This window comes from Microtus oregoni, unplaced genomic scaffold (assembly GCF_018167655.1).
Source record: "Microtus oregoni isolate MIOR12 unplaced genomic scaffold, Mior012 000005F_ref0000423, whole genome shotgun sequence".
Classification (NCBI taxonomy): domain Eukaryota; kingdom Metazoa; phylum Chordata; class Mammalia; order Rodentia; family Cricetidae; genus Microtus; species Microtus oregoni.
In genome coordinates this window covers 33,217,985-33,240,073 of record NW_024543064.1, presented here as the reverse complement: position 1 = coordinate 33,240,073, position 22,089 = coordinate 33,217,985, and the positions used below count along the sequence as shown (strand labels likewise).

Sequence of the window (22,089 nt, the reverse complement as noted above, 5' to 3'; positions counted from 1 at the left end):
AGTGCTGGGATTAAAGGCGTGCACCACCACCACCTGACTGCTTTTCTTTTTTTTTAAATTTCTAGTTCATTCTATTATGTGCCATGCTGGGGACAGGCTAGGCACTTGCATCATTTATAGAGGCCGGATAACACCGGGTCCCATCACAGGGGAGGGATGGAGTTCCCGTCATCCCACCCTCTCACCAGCACTTGTTATTTCTGTCTTTTTGGCGGCAGCTATTCTAGCCGGTGTCTCATAGTGGTTTTCATTTGTGCTTCCCCAGTGGTTTGTGATGTTCAAGGCTTTCCGCTATAAATACATCTGTTGGCTATTTGTGTTTTTGTTGTTGCTGCTGTTTGGGGGTTTTCTGTTTCCTTGCTGCTTGTTTGAAACAGGGTCTCACTGTGTAGCCCAGTCTGTCCTCAAACTCACAATCCTAAACAACAAAACAACCCACAATCCTCCTGCCTCAGCCTCCTGAGAGTTGGGATTAAAGATCTGCAGCCTACTTGACTCATTTGTTACTTGTAGAACACACCTTTGTCTGTTTTTTGAGATGGGGTCTTAAGTATCAAAAGCTAACTTTGATCCTCTTGCCCCCACTCCCAGTGCTGGCTGGATAGCCCGCACTACTATCCGCAGCTTGGATACTTGTGAAAAGTGTTTACCTAGGGGCTGATGAGAGGCTTAGCAGGTAAAGCTGTTTGCTGACCTGAGTTTGATTCCCAGAACCCACATGGTGGGAGGAGAGGACTGACTCCTACAAGTTGTCCCCTGACCTCAACAAACTTGCTGTGGAATAAGTGCACGCAATAGATAAAGCACATCTTTTAAGGAAGTGTCCATCTGGGTTAGTCACCCATTTTAAAAACAAATTTTCCCTGTCGAGTTGAATGAGATCCTCGTAAGTTCTGGAAATTAATTTTCTGTTGACATAGTTTGCAAATGTTTTCTCTCATTCTGCAGGCTGCCTCTGCACTCTGTTGGCTGCTCGCTGTTCAGAAACCTTTGCGTTTGCTGTAATTCCGTTGCTCGGTCATCTGCATTTGTTCCCATGCTTTTGGGATCACATCCAAAACATTTTTAATGAAACCAATGTTCCGAAGTATTTCTCCTGTTTCTAGTAATTTCATTGTCTTGGGTTTATGCTTAAGCCTTGGGTCCATTTTGAATTCATCTTTTATATGGTGAGAAACATCGACATGGGTTAAAACAAAAGACAAAACCCCAAGTGGATATCCAGGTTTCCCAGCACATAACTCAGAGGTTCCTCGAACGGACGCGCTGGCTGGCTGCCCTGCTCAAAATCACTGGTGTAAGTATGTGGGGTTGTTTCCACGCGGTATACTCTGTCCCGCTGACCTGTGGATGGTTTTTAATGCTAATATCATCCTGTTTGGGTGGCTACAGCTTCTACTTTCGTTGGTTTTTTTAGATAAGGTCTGACTATGTAGCCCAGGCTGGCCTCGAACACACAGAAATCTACTTGCCTCTACCCTCCCGAGTGCTGGGATTCAAAGCACGCACCACTATGCCCAGCCAGCTTGTTGGTCTGTTTTTGACTTTTTCTTCTGGTCTCCCCCTATATTATCCATAACTTGAATGCTGAAAACATGTTCACTTAATTGTATCCTGTGAATCTGATGATTTTCTTCTCTCTTTTTATTTTTCCCCCTGTTCTGTTACTTCCTCTCTCCTTTTTTTTTTTTAAAGATTTATTTATTTATTGTGTATACAGTGTTCTGTCTGTATGTCTGCCTGCAGCCCAGAAGAGGGCACCAGATCTCATTGTAGATGATTGTAGGCCATCATGTGGTTGCTGGGAATTGAACTCAGGGCCTCTGGAAGAGCAGACAGTGCTCTTAACTGCTGAGCCATCTCTCCAGCCTGCTTCCCCTTTCCTTATCTGGTTGGACCCATTCCCATTCTGTTACTGAGGCCTTCAACTGTATTTTTTAAAATTTTATTTATTGACTTTACTAACTCCCAATATTAGTTTTTTCTTTTTCTTGTTTCTTTAAGATCCTATCTCTTTGCTAAATTTCTCTCATATCATGCACTGTCTTCATGATGATCAGGTTGGGTACCTGACAATGCCCGAGGATACAGGGGTTAGGCTGGATCAACAGATCCATAAGGAGTCCTTATCAGCGTACAAAGGATTTACAAGTGACTTTGCAGGGCCCTTGGGGTCTAATTTACCTAGGGGTAGGCCAGCTGAGCTGCTAACAGGCTGTGTGGTTGTTTCTTGGGGGCCTTCCGGGGAGTGGGGAGTTGAGTCACTCAGGATAGGCTGCCTAGCTGCCAGCCCTGGGCTGAAGGTAAATAGATGGGACTGGTCAGGGTCAGAGACCCGCAGGTAAGGAAACCTGGCTGCTTCCCAAAGCCCTTACCAGGTTAATTTGCTAAAACTGATGGCCTGGCTGCTTTTTAATGAGGCTGAGGACGGGCAGGTGGCACTTCCTGGTTACTTTTGGAATAGAAGGGTGGCTGAAGACACGAGTGCTGTGGGAAGGGGTGCAGGCCTGCCGACCACGCTGATCAGCTAATTCCTAGACTTAGGAAGGGAGGATGGATGGGCAGAGACATTTGGTTGGCTCACGGGCTGGGTCAGCTGAACATCTGCTCTGCTGGTCTAAGGACTATTGGTGGGAGGAGTCTCACCATAGCACTGTCCTATCAGAGTCTGGGTTTTAGAGGACACAGTGTGGGCTGGGCTCACTCTCTGTGGCCAACAATGGAAACCCTGGAGTTCCCCAAACCACTTATTCATTTGTTCTCACCAGATTCTGACTTTCTAGCCCAGGCTCCTGTGAACCCACCCAGTAGCTGAGCTGACCTTGACCTTGTCACTGTCCTGCCTCAGGCACCAAGGAGCTAGGGTGACAAGCCTGAGCCCCAGTCCCTACCTCTGATCATACCTTTGGATCACAAAGGCATCAGATGCTCCAGGAGTTCACGTGGGCACCTGGCTAGTCTCCAGATTCCCACCAGCAGAGCAGGGCTCTGACCTTTCCTAGGAAGGCCCTGCAGACAGTTTAGTCAGATATCCTCGGCATGCCAGCCCACTGTCCCTGCCACCACCATCACACTGCCCACTCGCTGGGAGGTGACAACTCCAGAGCTCTGCAAAGGCCTTGGTCATAGAGCTGACCTCGGTTGCTTGTGTTGAGGAGTAGGGTGAAGAGCCACCACGGACTGGGGCAGGATCTCATTCTGGGAGGTGCGGATCTGGATGGCGGCTGAGTTCTGGCCCCCACAGAAGCTGAAGCTGAGGAGGTTCTCTCCTACGACCAGGCCACACTCTTGCAAAAGAAGTTCCAGAATTAAGCCCACATGCGGTGCACACACCCCACGGGCAACACCGACGTGATGAGCTACACTTTTCCTGACAATCCCTGCCTGCTCCCCTTCTGTGCTTCCTCAGCTTTTTTGGAGGGCACTTTCAGAGAGGGTCTTGCTATGTAGCACTAGTTGGCCTTGAACTCCTGGCAATCCTCCTGTCTCAGCCCCCTAAGTGCCAAGATTACAAACATGAGTTACCACACCTGGCTCTATTTTTCATTCTTTACGATCCTTGAATTGCAGAAGCAGAAATGGTTCACCCTCAATCTGAAGCTTCCCGTGACTTGTCCAGAAGAAATATCAGCAGTCTTTGGTTTGGGCTTTTCTCGGGCGAGGGTGCCAAGACCAGCTCAGAGGAATCTCTTTGGATGCACTTGTGTTCTATAGCCCTGGTCTGCACCAAGTCACCCACAAGCTGTTTTTTCTGAGTCTCCAAAGCCATTATCCTCTGGTTCCTAACATAGCCTGCAGAACTACTGTGTATCAGCTTCTAGCCTGGGCAGGGACAAGGTCTCTCCAGGGTCCCCCTCACTCGATAGTCATTCCAGGGCCAAGGTGGGATGCTCAGCTGAGTCCCACCTTTTCAGTCTTATGTAAACATTGTCAGAACCCTGAGATCCAATTTTGGTTTACTTCCCCCAGATGTTGCAGAACAGCTGTCTTGGCTGGATTTTTCAAAATTATCTCCCCAGTGTCCAGTGCAGCTCCTGGCACTCAATGAAAAATGCACTCTGGGCTGGTAAAATGGCACGTGGGGTAAAGGTACTTAGAGCCAAGCCTCATGAACTGAGCTTGATCCCCGGGACCCACACAGGAGAAGGAGTGACCTGTCTCCTTCAAGTTCCCACCTGAGTTCCACATGTGCCCCTCCACTAAATAAATAACACCTAAAAATATGTTTGAGTCACTGAGCAAGGTCATTAAACTTCCTGTTTCAGGGAAGAACGGCCTAGAACATCATATGTTCTCAGTCACATTAGCCTCTCCCCACTGTTGATGCGGGCGGTGCTGATGGACAAGCTGGGCTCTGTGGTACAGTGGCCTGGACGTGGCAGAGGGCGCAGCAGGTCATTACGATGCTCACTCTCACCTGCCTCGCCACGCCCAAGCCAGGTGTGAGGAGCACGGGACAGGACAGAAAAGGGAACGGGAGGTGACCCAGATCAGTCACTAAGTGCTGAATCAAGGTAAATTAGAGTCGAAAGTTGGGCAAGAATGAGTGAGGACCCAGGAAGGAACTTCAGAACATTACAGAAAGAAATGTACAAACAGCTATGGAAGCCCTAGGATGAGAAAAGCGTCACCGACCAGGTGACATCTGAAGTAGTGTTGTAAAGGCAGAGGACACAAGAGACACTTTTCGATAGCATGTACCAAGCTGAGTATTGGCTTCACCATCCCTCCCTTCCCAGTTTCCCCAACTGAGAGGAGCAGTCTGCAGCAAGCCATTCTTCCAGAAGAGACTGTAGTCCTTGGTGCCAGCAATACTGGAGTTGCTTGTTAAGGTACAGCAGCGGCTGTTAGGGCCAAGACTGGGAGGCATGCCCTGCTGAGGAATGGCATGCACAGTGAGCAGGTATAAAAGAGGGGTTTTCAGGGCAGTGCCTGGAGGTTAGGTACCTGGAGACATCATTCTCTGGGGCTCTGACAGCTGTCAGGTGGTCAAAAGGCTTAAAAACACCCAAATTATAAGTTAGCAGTTGCATCCTGTGTGGCTGAAGATGCCAACAGCCACCTTCCTGCCATGTACGGCATTCCTGTATCAACAAATGCCAATCACCGGGTTTGTATGTACAGTCTACACAAGTCGCGGCAGCTCCTGGCCAGAAGATATTACGGGAAGGTATATGTAGAGAGGAGGCAGGCAGGGGTAAGGACAGGGCAGCAACACTCTTCCTACCCCTGACTGCAGGCCAGGCCCCTGGCCCCAGGCCCCAGATTATGGTCGTCAGTGATGGCAACTGCCCAGGCCATAGGGACCGTTGTTCCCACTCTTGCAGGAGGCTGGAGCTCAGCTTGACTAAGACACCTGCACAGGGTCACAGGGTCACAGGGTAAGAGGTGAAGCTGGATCGAAACCCAAGTTTGCCTCACTCCAAACCCCTTTTCCTCTTGTGTGGACTGAGAACACCAGCGCCCCAGCTGCATTCAATCTTTGCTAGGCTGGCATAATGAACTACTCTGAGCCTGGCCAGGGTACTGGCGTGGTTCTACTCACAAAGGTCAGTGACCCCCATGGTGAGGTCATGGGGCAGAGATGCCCTTCCCCCATTCCAACCGGCTTTATTCAGTGCCAAAAGATGTCGATCGGAGCGTGGCCAGACCACTTCTGCTCAGCTGCAAAGCCCCCTGCCCTGTGAGCCCAAGTCCACCTGAGATCCAGTAGTTAACCAGTCATGTTTCTTTTAGGGGGTGGGGGGCAGGCATGGACATTCTCCCACTGGAGATAAACACAGTATCTCTAATCGTTATAACTCAGGTCCCCAGGTGGCCTGATGGATCTCTGCCCTCCATGCCCTGCCTCCAAAGGCTGCCTCATGGCTAGACAAAATGTCCACTGCTCACAGAGGCTGGCTCTGGGATGCTGTGACCAGGACCCACTGGTCTTTTCTTCCCCTGGTAAATTTCTCCTGTGTTGAGTACCTGCGTGAGGACGGGGCCAGTGATGACACGACCAGGCTTACCCTCTCCCTCCTCCTGTGCAGACAGCTCTGCTGGAGTGCCTGCAGACCCTGAGCCCAAGCTCTCACCGACAATCTGAGACCACAAAACAATGAGTTTTTGTGAAGCAGCTAGAGACAGAGCTGGTAGGAGCCTGACCTCCCTGACACGCCTTCCCTACGCCCCAGTGCTGGGCATGGGTGCCATCTTGTGCTCTGTTCTGCTGCCTCCTGCGTCTTCTTCTTTCTCCCCGAGTAAGACTGGTGGCAAGCAGAGCTGGCAGGGCCACCAGAGGCAGCCATGACGACCAAGATGGCTGTTTCTTTTCCTCCGGGAACCCCACGAGCTAATGGCACCTCTTCCAACTGGTGGTCATTCTCACTGCCTCCTTCCTCCAGGGCAGGGGAAAACGGAGACAACTTCCCCGGCCATCGGGGGCACCTGTGTGTGGCAATCTCCGAGACAAGTTCAAGGGCATGGAGAGGTGCCGACCAGAAGCACTCGGAGGCAGGGGGTGGGAATATACGCTGAACAAAGTCCTACATTTAAACCTGGCTGAGCCTCACGGTGTACTGGGAATGAGAAGAGTGATGGAGATTGATCAGAGGCTGTGTCCACAGTTACCTCTCAGGCAAGAGGTCAGGGTCAGCGGCCACGTCAAGCACTAACTAGCCCTAATCAGGCCCCACGGAGACGGCTTCTGAGCCCAAGCCCCAAGCACATGCCTTACCCACTTGGAGTTCCTGCCCAATTTGGACATCTGCTTCTTGGGATGAGTTCTGCAGCTGGCCCTGGGCCCAGATGTTCTATCTGGAGGGCTGAGCAGCAGAGTGACGACGTCTGTCTTCCAGCTATGTCAAGTCTGGTTGAAGGAAACCCTAGCTGGGCCCTCAGAACAGGGGTGGGAAAGAGGGGGATGGGTCTGTTCTAACACGAGGCACACAGACACTGTGAACTGATAGGCGTGACACGATGCTGTCAGGGGTCAGGGGTCAGACACGTGTCTTTCCTGCCAGAGGCGGCCCCTCTCACTACTTTTTTTTTTTTTTTTTTTGCCTTTTGATAAAGTTCTCAGACTGTAGCCTAGGCTGGCCTAGCATTCATTATATAGCCCAGGCTGGCCTTGTAACTTTTAGCAATCATCCTGACTCGGTCTCCCAAGTACTAGAATTACAGATGTGAGCCACTAAGCTCAGCTCCCTTACTTGCTGAGACCCAGACTGTATTATCAGGCAGAGCAGAGCGGAGAATTTCCAGGAGAGGCAGGCATGGCAACAGACTTGCCCCCACCGGGAGAACTTGGGCCTAAGCCAGGCTTCTCTCTCCTAGCCTTGGTCACTTGTGGAGGATGGCCACAGAGGGTCCTCCTTCTCTGGGGGCAGATGAGCAGGGAAAGTGGGCCGCATCCTGAAGGTGCAGTCAGGCAGCCTGCTCTCCTCCCTAAGGACTTGTGGAGGGGGTGGGGCTGAGATTTGAGTCCTCCCTCTGCTAGGAGCCCCAGTGGTGGCACAGCTTGGGGGTAGCCAAACACACGCAAGGGCTTTCAGGAGCTTCAGCGCTCCCCACGTGGGGATCTTGTACCTGAACCAAAACAAGCAAAGCTGCTAATCTGACGAGATCAGTCTTCAAATACCACAGGAATGCAGCCTGCCTGCCTGCTTGCTTGCACCAGGGGCTGAGCTGCTAAGCTAAGCAGCCCTCCGTCTTCTACTGAAGCCCCAAACTTCCTACCTCATCTGGGTTACTAACCAACCTCTCCTTACTCTGGCTTAAGGCTTGCTGGCCTTTCCAGGGTAACCAAGCTGTGCTAAGTGTCTCTGTGCACGACCTTCCTGAGACCTGGTGCAGGCAGTGCTGCTGGATAAGGCAGGTTCTGAATGGTGAGGCACACCAGCCCCACCCTTGTCCAAAGCCTGCGCTCTTCCCAGCATGGTCCAGGACTTCTCAAGGCCCGAGAAGGACCAACTGCTTTTGCTTTTCACACTTCACTTCTGTCCCAGAATGATAACTGTACAAATTACAACAAAAAAGAACCACTAGGGAAATTAAAGACCCGTGGAAAATGTAAACCCCATCTCAAAATTATTAGATTCATCAGTATAAACTCACTGTAATTGCTATGAAAGTTTCCAAAACTTAAGTCTGTTTGTAGAAAATTGTGATGTGGACCGGTTCATATGGCTTTTCGTCCTGCGATACACCACAGACTCCGGAATGGCGGACACCCAGTCTGGAGCGTTCTGCTGAGGCTGCTGCCTATCCTACCTTAGGGTAGAAGTTACTGGAAGTTACCTGGAGAACCTGAGGCCCTGCCCTGGGGCAGGAGAAAAGATGCTCAGACACAAGACTGAGGCCTAGCACACAAATTCACAACCTGATGGAGCACACAGTGGGTCAACAGTAAGCAAAGCAGTGTGGGCATCTAGGCCTCTAAGAAAACAATAAGCCAAACAAAAAGCTCAACTCTGGCCATCCACTAAAGCCCCACCTGGGAAGGTTGGAAGACAGAGCAAGGAGGAAAGAGAAGGGCATGTAGCTTTGGGGTACTGGTGAGGTTAGTTCCCTGACTGCTAATGGAGGGCAAGCAAGCTACCACAGGGTAAAGTTAACTGAAAACCAGAAAGTGGATTGGCTTCCAGAGGCTGTCAGAACACTGGTTACTGAAGAATATCCTGGGAACTGGGGAAAGTGGATGGCCAAGAAGCCAACCAGACACAGGTGGCAGTTCGAGCCGAAGCCCAGCTCAGGCACAGGCATTGGCTGTCAGTTCTTTAAGCAGTTTCCTGCGCTCTGCAGAGGAGTCTGGACTCTGTGTGGCCCTGCTCTTTTCAGAGGGAAGCCCAGCCAGCACCCAAGGTCTTTGCTGCAAAGGGAAACAGATCAAAACCCCTTAACGAGTCCTCCAAACAAAAACAATTTGCATTCCCCACAAAAGGTTCAGAGCCCAAAAAAGAAAGTGACAGGATGGGGCTGTTGAATTTGGTCCCGGCTCTGGGCTACTGTAACCATGGGCAAATTGCAGCTATAAATTCCCATCTATAAAATGGACCTAAGAGCGCTTCCAGTGGGGCTGCTGTGCAGAGGTTGAGGCCAGGAATGGCATTCAGCACTGTGGCCAGCATTGTGGTCCCTAACAACTATGACTTTCCATGTGTATGGTTGGCTGACTGTAGTAGGAGTATGCCCCTGGCATCCAAAAAAACTGAATGGAACCTTGTAGAAGGAACCAAGGGGTAAACGATGAAGAACGAAGAAGCCATGGAGGGACAGAAGAAACCAGAACACAGCAGAGCAACAACAGAATGAAGGCCCAGGTTTCCCAGCAGTGGGAGAGGTTGGTGGATCTGGTGACAACGGGGAGGGGCTGACTTCAGAGAAGAGATTTCATAGTGTTGGGAAGGGCTGGAACTCAGGGGCTGCTTAGAAATTCACGTGGGGAGTGAGACTCTAGACTTTCTGCTCAGGTGAAAGTGGACTGCACTGTCATTTCCTGAAATCTGCAATGCCATCTGACTCAGTGTATTTGAAATCTGGGGAATATTGGGTTTGTGATGATTGAGTCATCCAAGTGGAGCTGCCCCTCAGGAAGTAAGCTGAGCCCGGATTAAGAGAGCTGTTGGCTAAATACCCTAGCTGATGCAATGAGGTGATGAGAGAGGAGAGCCGTGCCAACAGGACCAGAGGGTGCCTTCAGGAAAGACTGGGGACTCCTCAGGGTCAGAGGACATGGGGGTTGGGTGACGACAAGTCAGAGCTTCTAGGCCACGGTGAAAAGAGCAAGCCGGCTACCTTTGATTTGTCAGGGAGGGTTTTGGGGTGATCTGGAAAACAGCATTTAAAGACGGTGTGAGGACAGAGGCTGGGCAACACAGATTCAGGGCTAGCAGGATGGGACAAACAGGAAGTCCTTATCACACTCCTGGCGTGTGGAGGAGGCTGGGCATTTTCCTGGAAGCATGGTGATTCTACTCAATGGGAAAGAAGACTGGTTTTTGTGATTTATAGTATGGGATGGACAGAGTCTATGCCACTCAGTCTTACCACACCACCTTGGAGTTGTAGAGATAAACATCCCAGGATCCTTCTCTAGAGGGGCAGAGAGGAACGTGCTTTGGAATGTGGGGATACCAGCTCCTCAGCTACCCTGGCTAGGAGCCCACAAGCTTTGAAAGCCCCCAGGGCAGTGCAACAGGCGTCCTACACCTTGTCACGCAAGGGCCCTAAAACAGGCAACAGGGACTATGTTGCCTCCAGACTTCCTGCCTCAGAGAGCTCTGCATGGTCTGGGTGGCTACCCTTGTACTCCAGGGAAGGCAGCCAGCTTGGACCAAGGCTTTGCAGTCCAAGAATCACAGTTCCTAGCCTACCTAAAGCAGAGTGTGCTCTGTAGAGCTGCAATAACAGAGCGTAGCTCCACCACTGCCTCAGCAGCCTTCGGCAGCATCTGGCTGACATCTGTGCCCTGACCACTAGCATCCATCCACAGCTGTGATAGGAAGTAGGTTGCAGTAGTTAGACATGCAGCTCTGCAACCAGAATACTTGGATTCAAAACCCAGTTTCAACCAGAAATGATGGTTCATGCCTGTAAATACTGGCACTTGAGAGGCTAAGACAAGAGGACTGTCATGAGTTCAAGGCCTGCCTAGGTCATGCAGTGAAGTTCAGGATTACAGAATGAGTTCTGTTTAAAACACACACACACACACACACACACACACACACACACACACAGAGAGAGAGAGAGAGAGAGAGAGAGCAACCAAACAGTTTTCCTTCCTTCCTTCCTTCCTTCCTCCTCCTTCCCTCCCTCCCTCCTTCCCTCCCTCCCTCCCTCCTTCCCTTCTTCGTTTCTTTCTTTTCTGAGACAGGGTTTCTTTGTAGCTTTGAGGACTGTCCTGGAACTAGCTCTTGTACACCAGGCTGGCCTCAAAGTCACAGAGATCAGTCTGCCTCTGCCTCCTGAGTGCTGGGATTAAAGGCGTGCACCACCACCTCCCGCTACTTTTATCCTTATCTGTGTGACTTCAGACAAATTCCTTGACTTCTCTGTGTCTCCATTTCTTCATATCAAAACTGGACTAATAATAAAATCCATCTCATAAAGTTGTCAAGAAGATTAAAACGGAGAAATAGAATAAAAATTCTCAGCACAGGGCCATTGGCAGCTGTGGCTTTCACACTTTGCCTGGAGATGACACTCAATACTGAGTGGCCAAACTGGCCACCATATAAAAGGCATGGTACTCACTGGAGAAATGGTTCAGTGGTTAAGGAGCACATATGCTCTTGCAGAGGACCTGAGTTTGATTCCCAATACCTACATCAAGCAGCCAGCAACTGCCTGGACCTTCAGGGAGCTGATTCCCCTCTGGCTTCCTCAGATGAATGCACAGACACACAAATATAAATAATTCACTTTTAAAAGGTATGATACTCAATGAACTTAATCATTTCTTCTATCAATATGCAAGAGCTACTCATAGGCTGAGAGATGACTCAGCAGTTAAGAGCACTGATTGCTCTTCCAGAGGACCAGGGTTCAAGACCCAGCACCTACTTGACAGCTCACAACTGTTTGTAATTCAAGTTCCAGTGGATCCAACTCCCTCACATAGACATACATGCAGGCAAAATACAACCACACATAAAAATTAAATGAATAAATAGAAATAGTTATTCACATGTATAAATAAAGGATTTCCAGGAATATGGAATATCAACAATGATTCTCAGTGACACATTCAAATGAATTAAATTTTTTTCTACAGAGGTTCTCAATCTTTCTAATGTTGCGACCCTCTAATACAGTTCCTCATATTGTGGTGACCATCAACCTTAAGATTATTTCGTTGCTGCTTCATAACTGTAATTTTGCTACTGTTATGAATTTTACTGTAAATCGCTGATATGCAACCCCCAAAGGGGTTACCACCCACAGGTTGAAAACCTCTGTTTGAAAACACTTAAAGTATTTATCGTGATCTACTCTGAGATGTGTATTTCCCGCATAGTAAAACAACATGAACAAAAACCCCAAACTCATCTAAATAAAATGGAAATCACTGGTAAACAGAATGCATTTGCTAAATGTTCAACTTATTGGAAAGACCTAACGTTTATATTAGCCCCAGGAGATGTCATCAGATCTCACTGTCTTAACTAACATGGGCGGCGATGCTCAGACTTCTCCAAGTTCATACAGCCTGTTACGTGAGAAAGCCACAAGGACTTGAGGACACCGACCAACACTCATGTCTTTCCAACGCAGTGTGCACTGCAAGATGCCGGGGTCACCTTCTTTCTGCAGCTCTCCACTAAGAGAATGCAAGAGAGCGCTGTGCCAGAGAGGGCAGAGGATCCCGAGGAAACGGGACCTTTTAAACACAGTAGGACTGGACCCGCACACAGAGAGACTACGGCAGCATGTACAGGGCCTGCATGGGTCTAAGCCGGATGGGGGCCCAGCACCGACAGGGGTGGTAGGAACAAGCTCCACCCCTACTCAGAAGCTAACTGCCTCCAGTTAACAACTGCTCATGAAGGGAAAAGCAGTTTTCTCCAAAAGAGTCTCCCTGGGCATACAAATCATCCGTAAGGGCAGGCTGCATTCCCAGCAGTAGATTGCCAACACAAAATAAACTCAATGGCATTTTGAAGTTTTTTTTTTTTTTTTTAAATCTTACAGGTCTTTTGTGTATGTATTATGTTTCTGGTTCTGTGTTTTTATGGGATTTCTGTGTGTGCAAACATATGTACCTCGGTGTTTACATGTTTCTTGTTCTTTTTCTTTGGCTCTTTTTCTTCTTTTTGCTTGTTTTATTTATTTGTTTTGTCCTACTCTAGTTTGGTTTTATATTATTTTTATTTTTTAGATGTCTATTATCTAGTAAGAGAAAGAAAAGGCATAGATCTGGGTGGGAGGGGAGGCAGACAAGATCTGGTAGGAGTTGGGGAGGGGAAATCATAATCAGAACATAGTACATGAAAAAAAATAAGGAAAAAAGAGGTGATGCTAGACGGTTGGCATATCCTGTATTTCAGCCTGATTCCCGGATGGAAGCTGGGCTAATCTGATCTACAGAAGAAAGCAGAACTAGGCTTGACTGGGGCTCTGCCACACATGACGTCCATTCCTCTCCTCTGGTGCCCGGGCAACGTATCCACAAAGAATACGAGGGCAGTTGAGGCCAGCGTGGTCCACATAGAGAGCTCTAAGGCAGCCAGAACTACATAGAGAGAGACCCAAGAGAGACAGATAGACAGACAGACAGTAGCAAAAAAGAACAACGGCAGCCAGGCTGAGAGCTATCTGCAACAGAAGGAGAAAATACAACGTAGCAAGCACTGGCCCTAATGCAGAGCTGCTCTCTGCGAAGGCAGAGGTCACCTCCACAGAGACAGTGCTGGAACACAAAGCTCAGGGGTATCTCTAAGAAATGTCTGGAGTGCATCGCCAGGATCAAAAATGCCTTTATGAAAATTATAGGCTACAAAATAGCACTATTGCTAGCCAAGGTTCCCTTGGTCCAGCCATGACACAAATCTGGCGTCTTTGGGTTTTCAAGCTTCCTTTGGGTCATACAGGAGTTCGAAGGCAGGCTGGTGGAGACTAAGATGTTGGTTCAGACTGTTTCCTGTGGCTCCCACCAGCACCCAATGCTAGCGCCTCAGGCGGCAGCGGCTCTTCAAAGGAAAAGGAATCATTTACAAACTGTTTGTCTGCTTTCGGCAAGTCCATTTTCAAATGATCTTTATTCTAAAAGCCGCCATCAGTGGCCCTGCACTATTGAGCCTTTGAAGCTGTCTTTGCATTTTCAACACGAGAATTTCATCGGCAGGAGGTTGGGGGGGCTTTCCTGCTTGGCTTCTTTGCTTTTATTATCTAGAGCACGGACATTTCAGGTATCTTATTTCTGTGTTTACTACTGAATCTGCCTCACTGGTGAAAATGTCACGTTGTTGTATTTCAGGGATTTCTGTTTTAGAATATGTTGTGTGTTTATGGTCATGCATGTAAGCACCAATGTTCCATTTCATATCACTTTGGTTTCTGGGGTTTGCATGCATATGTAAGCAGGTGCACTGATATTTTTTTTTATTTGCCAGTATACTCATATAAAAACTAGGGTCCTGGAGAGTGAAGGTTGATATGACTTGTTATTTAGGTGTTTTGTACATATTTATGCATTTTCATTTATATAGACTTATTGGAGGTGTGCCCGTGTCAGTGAATAAAGGCACAGTTTGATGTATATGTTCTTAGTTTATTTATATTTAAAACCAATTTATGCTGATAAAACAAATTACATTGATAAAACCAATCAACTTCTGTAAAGTTGTTTTGAATTTTTTGTAAAATAAAACTGTTTCTTTACGTTTAAAAAAAATACTGACGCTATAATATAAACCAAGCTTTACATTTGTACAGTGTTCTTGGTCAAAGTGCCAAGAAATATTAGTTACTCACATAGAAAGAAACCTAAGCTCCAACTTCATTCCTAACACCAAAACCCAGAATTAATAGATTAATCATTTAAGTAGAAGTTGTTAAATTAAAGGTAAAAGGAAGGTATGGTGGTGAATTTTCTTTTTTCCTTTTGAGAGAGTCTCATTACTTAGCCCTGATTGTTCTGGAACTCACTCTGTAGCTCAGACTGGCCTCAAACTTCCAAAGAGCTACCTGCCACTGCCCGTGCTAGGATTAAAGGAACAGGCCAGCACATGTCATGATGGTCAGTCTTGACTGTCAACTCTAGGGGATTCAGGATACTGTGGAAACAAATCTCAGGGCATCTCTTTCTCTGTCTCTCTGTGTGTGTGTGTATAGGTGTGTGTGTGTGTGTGTGTGTGTGTGTGTGTGTGTGTGTGTAGGGGGGCCGGAGTTATCCAGACTCGGTTAACTGAGACATGTAGAATGCCCTGAATGGGTGATACAATTCCAGGGACCGTGGTCTAGGACTGGACAGCAAGGAGAAAGCGGGCTGAGACTAACATTCATCTCTCTGCTTCCTGACAGTAGATGCAATGTGACCAGCAGCTCACACTCCTGCTGCCACGCCTCCCCTACCACGCCTCCCCTGCCACGCCTCCCCTGCTAAGCCTGCTGCATCCTCTCCAACTGCAAAGCAGAATAAACCCTCTATGCTCCAGTTGCCTTTCTCAGGTCTTTTGTCACAGAAACAGGACAGGTAACTAAAACAGAAAGTGTCATCAGGTACCAACACACATGCAGGCAAACTTCAAGAGCCATTACAGAAGACAACTCGCAGGTAACTTCCAAAATTAAAAATGCTTACAATCTTTGATCTGGAAATAGCACTTTACATAATCTTGAATGTGTGAGAAGTGATAGGTAATATTTTTAAGAGTGAAGTTTGGAAACTGTCCATCCAAAAAGAACTGCTTAATTAAAATATGGGACATCTACCCGGTGCAATGCTATGTAAAAAAGATGGGAAGAATCGGGAAGGGGGCACATGCCTGCCATCCCGGTACACTGGATGAGTTCAAGGCCAGCCTCAGCTACATATGAGTTCTATGTCAGCCAGACTACATGAGACCCAGTTTCAAAACAAACAGACAGATAGACAGACAGAATGAGGGGACATTTGCTTCTAGCTATCATGGAATACAGGGACAAGATTTATCTTCCAAACTCAATAACTAAAAAATAAATAAAACAATGGTTTTCAGGGAGAAATACAGTGACCCCTATAGGGCCTAGGTCACTGCTTGGGGACAGTGCCCAACCTTCAGTGAGGATGGGAATCTAAACAGAGCTTGAAGGTCTTTCTGAGGTGAGCAAACACATCAACATTTAGGAAGGCCACAGAGTCTGTATATCACAGGACAGACTGCTTTAGACAAGAGAGCAGCACAGAAAGTTCTGAAGATCTGCAAGGGCACCTTCCAAATCTTTGGCGAAGTACTGATCTGAGCACACAGGGAAGGAGACGCAGGGGCTAAGAGAGCCACTGGGAGGAAGCAAGCAAGCAAACAAACAAATATCTGGTGCTCACACCAGACTAGGAGCTGCTTCTGTTCATACAAAGCAGAGTGGAATACATCAACAAGAGTGGACTTCCTTGCTAACACAGGGGTCTTTGGGCAGTGTTCTCAGAAGGCTACTGCATCTGAAGGATAAATGGCTCTAGACAAGGCTGCTCAAGACCTGCCTAACACTATTCAAGCAAGCCTACAGGGCCCCTACTGTTTCTAAGCAACTTCATTAAATGCACCAAAATCCAGAGCTAGCTCAGTCGGTAGAGCATGAGACTCTTAATCTCAGGGTCGTGGGTTCGAGCCCCACGTTGGGCGCCAAAATGTAACGGCGTAAACGAATGCAGACAGATTGTAAATATATATATATATACACACATATAGCTTTAATGTAGAAATAGACTTACAGAACCACCGTTCCCGCGGAGACCAGGGAAGCAGAAGCAGCGGCTGGGAGCACACTCGCCAAATTTATAGGCAAACATTAGCCCGAGGTGAACACGCCCCCTTAGGGGCGGGACTTATCCCTACACAGCTAACCGGGAATGGTATGGTGTTTTGAAACCCCAAAGCTGACCTCCAGTGACATACCTCCTCTAATGAAGCTGCACCTCCTAATCTTTCCCAAACAGCTCCACAAACTGGGTGCCAAGCATTTAAGAATGAACCTATGGGAGCCATACTTATTCAGGTCATCACACAGCTACTACAAAAATCTCATTAAGCAGAAGAAAACCAGAGACGTGGGCTGGAGATATGGCTCAGCAGTTAAGATCACTGGCTGTTCTTGCAGAGACCATGAGTTCAATTCCCAGCACACACAAGGCAGCTCATACTGCCTATAACTCCTGTTGCAGGGCTTCTGACACCCTCACACAGACATATATGCAGGCAAAATACCAATGAACATAAAATAAAAAATAAAACGAAACATGGACATAAAAAAGAATGAGACAGAAGACATAAAAAAAGATCCAAAGGAATAGAAATTAAAAGTATACATGTGTGCTTGAATTGTTTCTGCCTTTTGACAATTATGAATATTGTAACTTAAACTTAGTAGTGTGAGGGTAAAATGAAATCATAGTACATAATTAATCCAAAAGGAGGCATGAAATGAAAGAAACAAATAGGAACTAATGGTAATATAGTAGATTTAACCATAATCATATTGATGACTTCCATATAAACGGCATATAACTTTAGCAATATTCCATTAAAAGGCAGACATTATCATACTATATTAAATAGCAAGGCTCAACTTATGTGCTGTATACAAGAAACCATCTTAAATATGAGGACATAAAGACACTAGCATATTAAAAGCAAGGATGGGCTGTTTGTTACCCCACCATGCATGCAAGAGCTCAAGAGCAGAAAAAAATATACCCCTTCATATATGTATATATATATATATGTGTGTGTGTGTGTGTGTGTGTGTGTGTATACATGGCAAATGAGTTAGTAGAGCTAATTTTTATCAAGTAGAGTAGTTGCCATGATTGACATTATATAAGAAACTTACAAGGATAATTACTAGTGAAAAGGAAACGTTTCAACATTTCAAAATATCAACCAAATCCAGACATCCAGAAAGGCGGTAAGATAACCACAGTGTATAAGAACCAAACAACAGCTTCAAACTGAATGAAGCAAAAACTGATGAATGACGATTTCAACTCCTGTCAGAATTAAGTGGCCAGTAACATGGTGGTTTGACAAACACTATCAACCATGCTCATTTGTAGAGTCCCCAGTAAGAGCAAATATTCTCTTCTCAAGAACATCCACCAAGACGGACCAGATTTTGCCCCATAACTCAGACCTCAATCATTTAAAAGTGTCAAAATCATAAAAAGTACATTTTGATTATATACACCTTCAGACAACTAGAAATTAAATAACACTTTCAAAGATCCCATGAGTCAAAGAAAGGTCATTAAGGGAAGTTAAAAAAAATATATATATCTGTACTTTATTTTTTTAGGTCTCTGCCCCTGGTTCCTAAAAACTTCAAGTTAACAACACTAGGGGGAAATTTTTCCCTTGTTTGAAAATCTGTCTTTAATTCTTTGACATTTCAAACGTGCATATAATGTACTTTGGTCATTTCACCCCCAGATCACTCTCCCTCATCCCTCTTCCACTCTTAATGAACCTTCTTCCCTGAATGTTCTCCTACTCTTATGCCTTTGGGGGGCCTTCTGCTCAATACTGGAGATCTGCTCCAATACTGGGGGGCTTCTCTCCAATACTGGGGGGGGCTCCTGCTCCAATACTAGGGGTCCTTCTGCTCCAATAGCAGGGGCCTTCTGCTCCAATAGCAGGGCTTTCTGCTCCAATATGGGAGGCCTCCTGCTCCAATACTGTGGGGCTTCTGCTCCAATACTGGGGTCTTCTGCTTTTAAATCAGGGGTCTCCTGCTCTGATGTTTGGCCTTTGGAGCTCATTCCTGACCCAGAGCTCCTAAGACTTTTGCAATTTTCTGAGTGACAGGAACATCTGACATAGAACTCCAAGTTCCTTGGAATTTTGGGGGTCACAAGGACATCTTTTACTCTAATGAGGAGACTATCAGTAAATGCCTGGGGAGCCTCAGAATGGGGGCTGACTTCAGTGGACCAGTCACGTGAGCAGAGAACAGAAAGTTTCAGTCATATCTACTCTGCGTCCTCCAGGGATGGGTGAGCTGATCAAACTGTTAAAATGTAATAATCATATTATTTAACATCATACTAAAGAGTCCACTGAATATAGCAAGGCAAGAAATAAAAAAGAATAGGCAGCACCAGGCCAGCGAGATGGCTCAGGGGGTAAAAGGGCTCGCTACAAAGTGAGAGCACAGATTCCACTCCCAGAACCCACAAAAAGGTAGAAGGGCAATTTTCTGTCTGGCGAGAGTGGGATGTTGGTTTCCCACTATTAGTGTGTGGGGTTTGATGTGCAATTTAAGCTTTAGTTGGCGAGGGGGGTGGGAGGAGAGGTGGGAGGGAGAACTGGGGGTGGAATGTAAAATGAATAAAAAAGAAATACATTTTTGAAAAAAGAAGAGGAAGGAGAGAATCTGCTCGGGAGTTTTCCTCTGACCGTGCAATGCATGCTGCGGCATGCCCCACCTCACATACGTGCCACGATAAACAGTAAGTGGAATAAAAAGGAGAGGCGACGGGACCTGAGAGGGTGAAATAAAACCGTCCTTAGTAACAAAAGACAGGACCGTCCAATCGAGTGCGACATTAGCACAAGGGCGGACAAAGATCAGCAAAATAGCAATGCACATGTTAGCGATGTTCAATAATTCAATAAAATCAAGGTACTTTAGTGCATGCGTGTGCATGTATGTGTATGTTCATATGTATGTGTATGTATGCACATGTGTGTGTTGTCAGAGTTGCCAACACTTTTGGAATCAGCAAACACCTATATGCAAATAAAGAAATCCCAAGCTCTTACATGCCACCATATACAAATCAAAACTCTAAACGGGTCAGAGGCTTAAATTCAAGAGCTAAACCCACAACAATTCTAGAAGAAAACAAGAAAAAGAAACTTCTGGTCTTGTGTTTGAGAATATTTCTTAGATACAACACCCAAAGTTTAATACATAAAAGAAAAAAGGGTAATGAGTTGGACTCTATCAACATTAAAAATTCCTGCCCTGTAAAGACATGGAGAGAATAACATCCCCCACCACACACACACACACACACACACACACACACACACACACACACACCAGGCCCAGAGAAGGACGTTAAGTAGCAAGGACCGTCAGCTCCAGCTGGTGGGACACAAAACCGGTACAACCACATGGAAAGACAGCTTGGCAGTTTCTTACACACGAGCCGTACATAAGCCACTGGACCTGGCCACTGCACTCCTAGGTCTAGAAAGGTGAACATAGGCATCCAGACAAAGCCCATACTCTGTGTTTTAATGGCTCTCTCCTCCCCTTAAGCTACACCCCAGTACCCTCACACTGGAATTACCGTATGCTTCTGTGTGAACAGAAGCCTCTCATCTCTGCTACGGAATACTGCTCAGCAGCCACAAGGAGCAGACAACCAGAGTATACAACAGATGCTTGGACTGTGAATACATCACACCAAACTTGAGACACTCCCTCGGAAAGCTACGCACTCTGATTCCATGCCTAAGACATTCTAGAAACACTACAGGGATAGAAAGTAGGCCAGTGCTTGCCGAGGCTGAGAGAGAGGCTCTCCAGGAAGTAGCATGGGGAATCCTGGGGAGATGTGTTACCGATTACCGGGCTCACATGATCGCATTTGTCAAAGTTCAGAACGACATCAAAGGGCAAATTTTATTGTACATAAACTTCAACAAATATTTTTTATCAAAATTATACGTCGATATAATTATGTTATATAATAATTTTTAAAATGATATGGGTTTTAGCAGTTGGGAGGCAAAGGCAGGTGAATCTCTGTGAAGTCAAGGCCAGCCTGAACTATACAGCAGGCTCCAGGCTAGCCAAGGCTACACAGTAAGACCTAATTTCAAAAACAAAACAAAACAAACAAACAAACAAAAACCAAAGACATGGGGTGCTGAGCATATAGTTTAGGGGCAGACATTGGTTTTAGTTCTCAGCATCCCCTAAAGAAATAAAAACATGAAAAAAAGATGGACTTTATTGTATTATAGTAATATAATAATCTGTAACATAGCTTTTAGGAGTAAAAAGTGAACTACAGAACAATAAAACATATTTCCATGTGTGATGAAAGTGACTGTCTCTGGGGAAGGGATGGAGAGCCACACCCCACCACCACCCATACACACACACACACACACACACACACACACACAGGCACGCACACAGGCACGCACACATGCAGATTTGTATTACTTTCAATTAGAATAACAGAAGAAACCTATGTCCAGGTCAAGGGAAACTCACAAGTGTCTAGGCTAGGGGATGGAGTTGTGCAGCTTGTGTGAGACAGAATACAGTGCCTCACACTCTGGAGGATTCAGTTATAGCCAGAGGATGCCAGCAGTGGGGTCAGCTCAGAAGGCAGAGCCCGCACTGAGAACCAATGTGAGCACCAGCAACTGTAGCCCCTGCTTTCCACAGGGAGCTGGGTGGTACTGCTCACAGTGGGTGAGAAAATGCATATCCCACTCAAGATCCTGCATCTGCTTTGGTACCAGCTGCTTCTCAGCATCTCTCGGTGAAAACAAACTGTATGTCCTGAGTTTGGGCTCCTAACGATGGGAGGCAAGTCCTTCCCTCAGAAAGCAGAGCTGCCCCAGCACTCTGGTGGGCTGAGTGCCACATCTTGGTGTCCAGAAGCCCTTTCTTCAGCTCCCACCATTTTTCTTTATAGAGCAAAATGACACTGAATCTCCAGCACTTAGAGATGGGGCAGGGCAATTTCAGCTCTTCAGCCCCCATTCCACATCGAGGCCTGATAAAGGCATTTGGTAAACGGAACTGACTCCACCGGCACACATTCTTTTGGCAAGTCTGAAATCAGGGAGGCCAGGCACCCCAGATGCAAAACGGACAGAGAGGGAAGGTGCTAACATCCAGACAGCTTCAGGAAGCATTCGTCATTCCTGCTATATTTGGATGTGTCTCCCTGTGGCCAGCAGTAGGACCCAGCTTGGTTTAACCAAGGATGCCAGGACCAAACGTGTCAATGCTTTGACTCCTGGCTTCCAGGGCCAGCCATGCAGAGTCTACCTCCTCTCTCTCCTCTTAGAGGCTGGATGGGAGTAGAACGTAGCAAAAGCAGAGTGGGTGGAGTGGGACCCGTGGAAGCAGAGTCCTTCCCCTGACACCACTGGACAGAGGAGGGGGCTTACAGCAAACGTATTTCCTCAGGAGGAGGCCAAGCCCCCTAAGATGTTTCATGGGGCTGAGTCACAGCCTACACTGTCCAGGCATCGTGGGACAGAATCACATACCTGGGGAAGATGGCAGTCATCAGGGCTGAAGCGTAGCCGGGCTTGCAAGCGCCCTCTGAAAAGTTTGCATACTTGGTGGCTAGCTCGGCAGGCCTGTGGGAGAGAAGGAAGGTCAGAGCTCGCTGGGCCCAGAGCAGCGGGTAGATTATCAATTCACCAGGAG

General features: G+C 47.1%; 1 protein-coding gene across 6 annotated transcripts in view; it reads right to left on the bottom strand.

The window, feature by feature from the left end:
* St3gal3 (ST3 beta-galactoside alpha-2,3-sialyltransferase 3) overlaps positions 1–22,089 on the bottom strand; it is a 218,488-nt gene that overhangs the window by 57,428 nt on the left and 138,971 nt on the right. For all 6 annotated transcript variants that reach the window (XM_041651927.1, XM_041651921.1, XM_041651922.1 and 3 more), the window contains one exon: positions 21,927–22,019. In XM_041651927.1, the coding sequence (XP_041507861.1) occupies positions 21,927–22,019 (93 nt within the window). The remainder of the gene's footprint in view (positions 1–21,926; positions 22,020–22,089) is intronic.